Source organism: Liolophura sinensis, chromosome 6 (genome assembly GCF_032854445.1).
Source record: "Liolophura sinensis isolate JHLJ2023 chromosome 6, CUHK_Ljap_v2, whole genome shotgun sequence".
NCBI classification, from domain to species: Eukaryota; Metazoa; Mollusca; class Polyplacophora; order Chitonida; family Chitonidae; genus Liolophura; species Liolophura sinensis.
Window position 1 is genome coordinate 80258607 of NC_088300.1, and position 7927 is coordinate 80266533.

The 7927-nt window shown below is 42.6% G+C and overlaps 1 protein-coding gene across 1 annotated transcript in view; it reads left to right on the forward strand.

Annotated features, from left to right (window-relative positions):
* The window catches only part of LOC135466481 (vacuolar protein sorting-associated protein 18 homolog), a 49627-nt gene extending 41758 nt beyond the window's left edge, over positions 1-7869 (forward strand). Inside the window, 5 exon segments of the mRNA XM_064743978.1 lie at positions 449-570; positions 1706-1823; positions 2280-2423; positions 5979-6037; positions 6226-7869. Coding sequence (XP_064600048.1) covers positions 449-570; positions 1706-1823; positions 2280-2423; positions 5979-6037; positions 6226-6271 — 489 coding nt within the window. The 3' untranslated portion in view covers positions 6272-7869.
* The last annotated feature ends 58 nt before the right edge of the window (positions 7870-7927 follow it).

Genomic DNA, 7927 nt, shown 5'->3' on the forward strand with positions numbered 1-7927 from the left:
TACAGACACTCTGAAGGGGGGAGGGAGGGTGTGTGGCTGAGGCACCCTCTGTAGTCTGGTTTGTGATGTGATGTCTGTTCTCAGGACCCCATCACCCATTCCCTACAGAGGCACAACCAGCACAGACACCCTGAATGGGGAGTGTGGCTGAGGTACCTCCGGTAGTCTGGTTTGTGATGTGATGTGTGTTGTCAGGACCCCATCACCCAGTCCCTACAGGGGTGCAGCCAGCACACAAGCACTCTGAAGCGGGGTGTGGCTGAAGTACCCCCTGTGGTCTGGTCTGTGGTGTGATGCCTGTTGTGAGGGTGCCATCATCCGGTCTCTACAGGAGTACAGCCAGCACATAGACATGCTGAAGGGGGATTCTGGCTGAAGTACCTCCTGTAGTCTGGTCTGTGATGTGACAGAGGTAAGCACTAGTCTGTGATGTGATATCTGTTGTCAGGACGCCATCATCCAGTCCCTACAGGAGTACAACCAGCACATAGACACCCTGAAGGAGGAGATGGAGGAAGCGACGCAGAGCGCTGAAGAGATTCGCAAGGAGATCCAGAGCTTCAGAAACAAGTAAATATACACATTCCTGTCATGTTGTGATATTTAGTCAGTCTGACCAATATGCAACACTGGGTATTGGCTGTCATGTTGTGATATTTAGTCAGTCTGACCAATATGCAACACTGGGATTGGCTGTCATGTTGTGATATTTAGTCAGTCTGACCAATATGCAACACTGGGATTGGCTGTCATGTTGTGATATTTAGTCAGTCTGACCAATATGCAACACTGGGATTGGCTGTCATGTTGTGATATTTAGTCAGTCTGACCAATATGCAACACTGGGATTGGCTGTCATGTGATATTTAGTCAGTCTGACCAATATGCAACACTGGGATTGGCTGTCATGTTGTGATATTTAGTCAGTCTGACCAATATGCAACACTGGGTATTGGCTGTTATGTTGTGATATTTAGTCAGTCTGACCAATATGCAACACTGGGTATTGGCTGTCATGTTGTGATATTTAGTCAGTCTGACCAATATGCAACACTGGGATTGGCTGTCATGTTGTGATATTTAGTCAGTCTGACCAATATGCAACACTGGGATTGGCTGTCATGTTGTGATATTTAGTCAGTCTGACCAATATGCAACACTGGGATTGGCTGTCATGTTGTGATATTTAGTCAGTCTGACCAATATGCAACACTGGGTATTGGCATTTCAGGGTCATAGATGTGTAATTGTCAAAACTTTATCATTGATAAGCTCTGAGTTAATAAGGTTGCGTGTTTAGCCTCGTGTCATGTCAGGAAGGTGTATGTTTAGCCTTGCACCTGTTTTCACCTGTCTTATATCAGGAAGGTGTATGTTTAACCTCTCACATATTTGCACATTTATATCAGGAAGGTGTACATAAAGGAACAGCAGTGGCCGTCAGTAGACTCTGCTCTAATTACTCAAATTCAGGATATCTGTTTCATGTCAGTATGTAAAATTCTTTTTGCCATGTCACCAAACATTGATAATGTGAGAAGTAACTCAGTTGTATTTAACCTGGCAAAGTATGTTTCATCGCTGTTCTGTTTCTATACTCGGTGCTGCAGTCTTGTGTAGTGCATCGCCATAATACTTCCTGTTTATAGCCCCTTCCTTTTTACATAAATAACAAATAACATTGACCATTGTTTACTTTTCTAAGGTATGCGTTTGTGAGGACTCAGGACAAATGTTCAGCCTGTAACTTCCCTTTACTGACCAGGACATTTTACCTGTTCCCATGCCAACACAAGTTCCATAATGACTGTCTTATAGGAGAGGTAAGGATGTAATATTTTCCGACATCCACTTGTGTGATTTTAACTGCATGCACTAGCATAAATAACTGTTCAAACAATATGTATACAAATACATATATATACATATACATCTATGCACATGTACTGTATCTTCAATAATTATAGTACAGCTTTTCAAGAGGTTGTTGCATGACTAACCATTTAAAATGCAGGGATTCAACTTAAATCATGTACATGTAGTGCTCATTGTATATTGCAAGATGTAAATGTTGAGTTAGAAATGTACATGTGTATTTAGAGTATATGTGGTACCTGTGTATATTTCACAGAGTTTGTCTTCAGTGCTGGAACGGTTTTCAAGATTGATGATTTTGAGAGTTTGCCCATGTTAATGGCTATGCTTGTTGGGCATTCTGAAACTGTCCTTGGTTAATTAGCTTAAATCAGTTACTATTGCCTTTGCTGTGTCTTGTCCAGGTGTTGCCTAACCTGACATTGTCTATCCGGGCTCGTGTTGAGGACTTACAGAGACAGCTTCAGGAGAAGGATGATCCACGCTACGCTTCACGTCTTGCCGCCACACCTGCCTCCATGCACAGCTCCAAGGAGCAGAACATCAAGGTGAGTACTGTAGATGTCACATGTGATGGTCCATGTCACACTTCACACCAGACCACCACACCTGCCTCCATGCACAGCTCCAAGGAGCAGAACACCAAGTTGAGTACTGTAGATGTAACATGTGATGGTACATGTCACACTTCACACCTGACCACCACACCTGCCTCCATGCACAGCTCCAAGGAGCAGGACATCAAGGTGAGTACTGTAGATGTCACATGTGATGGTCCATGTCACACTTCACACCTGACCACCACACCTGCCTCCATTCACAGCTCCAAGGAGCAGAACATCAAGGTGAGTACTGTAGATGTCACATGTGATGGTACATGTCACACTTCACACCTGACCACCACACCTGCCTCCATGCACAGCTCCAAGGAACAGAACATCAAGGTGAGTACTGTAGATGTCACATGTGATGGTCCATGTCACACTTCACACCTGACCACCACACCTGCCTCCATGCACAGCTCCAAGGAGGAGAACATCAAGGTGAGTACTGTAGATGTCACATGTGATGGTCCATGTCACACTTCACACCTGACCGCCACACCTGCCTCCATGCACAGCTCCAAGGAGCAGAACATCAAGGTGAGTACTGTAGATGTCACATGTGATGGTCCATGTCACACTTCACACCTGACCACCACACCTGCCTCCATGCACAGCTCCAAGGAGCAGAACATCAAGGTGAGTACTGTAGATGTCACATGTGATGGCCCATGTCACACTTCACACCTGACCACCACACCTGCCTCCATGCACAGCTCCAAGGAGCAGGACATCAAGGTGAGTTGTTCTGTAGATGTCACATGTGATGGTCCATGTCACACTTCACACCTGACCACCACACCTGCCTCCATGCACAGCTCCAAGGAACAGAACATCAAGATGAGTACTGTAGATGTCACATGTGATGGTCCATGTCACACTTCACACCTGACCACCTTACCTGCCTCCATGCACAGCTCCAAGGAGCAGAACATCAAGGTGAGTACTGTAGATGTCACATGTGATGGTCCATGTCACACTTCACACCTGACCACCTTACCTGCCTCCATGCACAGCTCCAAGGAACAGAACATCAAGATGAGTACTGTAGATGTCACATGTGATGGTCCATGTCACACTTCACACCTGACCACCTTACCTGCCTCCATGCACAGCTTCAAGGAGCAGGACATCAAGGTGAGTACTGTAGATGTCACATGTGATGGTCCATGTCACACTTCACACCTGACCACCACACCTGCCTCCATGCACAGCTCCAAGGAGGAGAACATCAAGGTGAGTACTGTAGATGTAACATGTGATGGTACATGTCACACTTCACACCTGACCACCACACCTGCCTCCATGCACAGCTCCAAGGAGCAGAACATCAAGGTGAGTACTGTAGATGTCACATGTGATGGTCCATGTCACACTTCACACCTGACCACCACACCTGCCTCCATGCACAGCTCCAAGGAGCAGAACATCAAGGTGAGTTGTTCTGTAGATGTAACATGTGATGGTACATGTCACACTTCACACCTGAACACCACGCCTGCTTCCATGCAAAGCTCCAAGGAGCAGAACATCAAGGTGAGGTCATCACACCTGACCACCACACCTGCCTCCATGCACAGCTCCAAGGAGCAGGACATCAAGGTGAGTTGTTCTGTAGATGTAACATGTGATGGCCCATGTCACACTTCACACCTGACCACCACACCTGTCCCCATGCATAGCTCCAAGGAGCAGGACGTCAAGGTGTGTTCTTCAGTACTGTTCCAGGTCTGTTGGTCGCAAGATGTTGTGTAGGCACCAATTTTAGTCCAAAAACCACTTTATACATTTCTTTGGTGTTTAGCACCCTTCTCAAGAATGTTTCACTTATGACAGTGGTCAGCCGTATGTGGGAAACTCAGCCAGTGGGAAACAACCAGTGGATGTTCGTGGGTTTCCCCCTGGCTGTGTCTGGTTTTTTTCCACCACAATGCTGGCCGCTGTAGTATAAGTTAAATATTCTTTAGTACGGCATAAAATACCAATCAAATGAATAAATAAATATGATAGTGGTAGACTTAAGGTGGGGGAAACCTGACTCCCTGGAACGACACACCAACTGCAGCGGCAACAGGCTCCAGACAAACTTGACTTTACAGCTGGATCTGAAATAGGGAGAGCTTGGTTTAAAAACGTGACTGCCCGATATCCAAAGACCATGTTGTCTGTCATGAAAATTTAATGTTTCTGTTGTATTACAGTTTAGGTTAACAGGCTTTGCAGATATGTATCATGACAGTAAATGACTGACCTGGATGATATTGTTGGTCTCAGTGTGTGTAGTGTAGATATCTGTGTATCATGACAGTAAATGGCTGAGCTGGATGATATTGTTACCCCAGTGTGTCTAGTGTAGATATCTGTTTATCATGACAGTAAATGGCTGAGCTGGATGATATTGTGACCTCAGTGTGTGTGGTGTAGATATCTGTGTATCATGACAGTAAATGGCTGAGCTGGATGATATTGTTGCCTCAGTGTGTGTAGTGTAGATATCTGTGTATCATGACAGTAAATGGCTGAGCTGGATGATATTGTGACCTCAGTGTGTCTAGTGTAGATATCTGTGTATCATGACAGTAAATGGCTGAGCTGGATGATATTGTTACCTCAGTGTGTAGTGTACAGTTGTCTGTGTTATCGTGACAGTAATTGACTGAGCTGGATGATATTGTTGTCCCAGTGTGTCTAGTGTAGATATCTGTGTATCATGACAGTAAATGGCTGAGCTGGATGATATTGTTACCTCAGTGTGTAGTGTACAGTTATCTGTGTATCATGACAGTAATTGACTGACCTGGATGATATTGTTGTCCCAGTGTGTCTAGTGTAGATATCTGTGTATCATGACAGTAAATGGCTGAGCTGGATGATATTGTTACCTCAGTGTGTAGTGTACAGATATCTGTGTATCATGACAGTAAATGGCTGAGCTGGATGATATTGTTGCCTCAGTGTGTGTAGTGTAGATATCTGTGTATCATGACAGTAAATGGCTGAGCTGGATGATATTGTTGCCTCAGTGTGTGTAGTGTAGATATCTGTGTATCATGACAGTAATTGACCGACCTGGATGATATTGTTGTCCCAGTTTGTCTAGTGTGGATATCTGTGTATCATGACAGTAAATGGCTGAGCTGGATGATATTGTTGCCTCAGTGTGTGTAGTGTATAGATCTGTGTATCATGACAGTAAATGGCTGAGCTGGATGATATTGTTGCCTCAATGTGTGTAGTGTAGATATCTGTGTATCATGACAGTAAATGACTGACCTGGATGATATTGTTGTCCCAGTGTGTCTAGTGTAGATATCTGTGTATCATGACAGTAATTGACCGACCTGGATGATATTGTTGTCCCAGTGTGTCTAGTGTAGATATCTGTGTATCATGACAGTAAATGGCTGAGCTGGATGATATTGTTGCCTCAGTGTGTGTACTGTATAGATCTGTGTATCATTACAGTATGCCTGATTGTGTGTCCATTCATTTGTCTTTCAGGCTGAGCTGGATGACATCATTGCCTCAGAGTGTGTGTACTGTGGAGATTTCATGATCAGGTAATTATCATTACTATATTTACACACATGATCTACTTCTGTAACTTACTTTCACTGCTGTCAGATACAAGAGTCCATGTCAGTTCCCACAACTTTTTCAATATAATAAATATAATTTCCCAAAAAATTTCGTGGCTATTTTTAAGTGGTAAACAAACATTAATACACTAGTAAATTTTTTTTCTTAGGAATGTGGACAAGGAGTTTGTGGAAGGAGATGAATTTGAAATGTGATGAAGAGCTGGTTAATGAACGTCATCCACAGAGTGGCACAAGTGTCAAGGTCATCCACAGAGAAAAACATGCGATTGGTACAAGTGGCAAGAAATTCCAGAAAATTGGACTCAAGTGACTCCAGCAATTCCCAAGATGAATACTGTAATTAAAACACAAACATAATACTATTATCAAAGCTTGACAGGGATGCAGCTGTTTCAAACTTCAGACATGTCCAGCATTGGATGTCACAAGTTGCAGCATGGCAGTGTGCCACAGTCAACAGCGTACCACAGTCTGCTGTATGGCAGTGCTGAATATTCAACTAGATTTTGATGAAATTTGTCTAACAGGAAATGTTTATTTCACATGAACCATTCACCAACAAGAAGTGTAATTTATTGTGAAGAGAACTGTGCAATATGTTCCTATGTAAATATGAGAAGACTGAATACTAATGTGCATAATGGGTCTGTATATGAAAGTATGATTGGACCACATCCAGATGTAACCATAGCAACATGAATATTCCTATGTTTTGTATACCAATCTTTTCAGCATGATAGTGCAGATTTGATGTCAAAGTTGAGAAATAAAAACAATACAGAAGGATATAATACAAAGCAGTGGCTGCATAGTTTATTTCTCAGACTAACACAGGGTTCATAATGGTAAATTACTACATATGTCCGCAGGAAATATTAAAACCTTCACTGAATAGCAAATATCAGCAGTACATGTAGTAAACCCTGACACAAGGAATTTATCTTGCTTCTGTTCAGCACAATTTAGCAGTCCAGCTATAAAGCTATCTGCGATCACCTTGGAGTAACCTTCTATAAAGGTGTATACCAGTCCTTTGTCAAATTTTTACAATTTAAAATGGCACTTTACCTTCATTACCAATTTAAAACAAAAAACTTTTCAGGAAATCTTAGCGATAAGAATTCTTTTCATGGACATAAATATTATTTAATGCCTTGACCTTCATAAGCAATTTATTGAGGCAATTGTTCATTTAATCTTTATACGAGAGAATTTTTATGAACATCAAATAGCACTTATTGGGTTGACCTTCACAATCAATTTACAAATACATAAATAGAAATGTGAAGACAACATAATTTTCTCAAGACTTGTACAGCTCATGAAATGGTAGAAGAAATAGAAACAGGTTTTGTTTCCTCATATAGGAAGGTCCACTGTGTTTTCTGATTTTTTTACCCTGGGATGTCCTGGAAATTCAGACCTCACACAATATTTTTGGAGGTTAGTAAGACAACATTAAGCCTTCTCCCTACCACAAGGATCATCCATAGAGGCATAGCCATTTGGTGGGTCATCCGAGTTCAGTACAAATGCAAGTAACATGTTTCAACTAGTAAAGTGCCAGAGGGAAAGAGCTGCTATGGCCAATCAGAGAATCTGTCTTAAGTGTATAAGGTAGACTAGAGGTCACATAATCATGCAACACCAATTTAAACACATCACATGATGAAAACATATATATGTGCTGAGAGATTTCCACTGGCAGACTAAAATAAGCTGTGTTGAACAAGTTGTGGTACTGGACACTGTCCAAGGATCTCCTGTAGTTACTGGACACTGTCCAGGGATCTCCTATACTGATGTGACAATAATCCTTGGCAATGTACACCTGGTAATACGAAGATA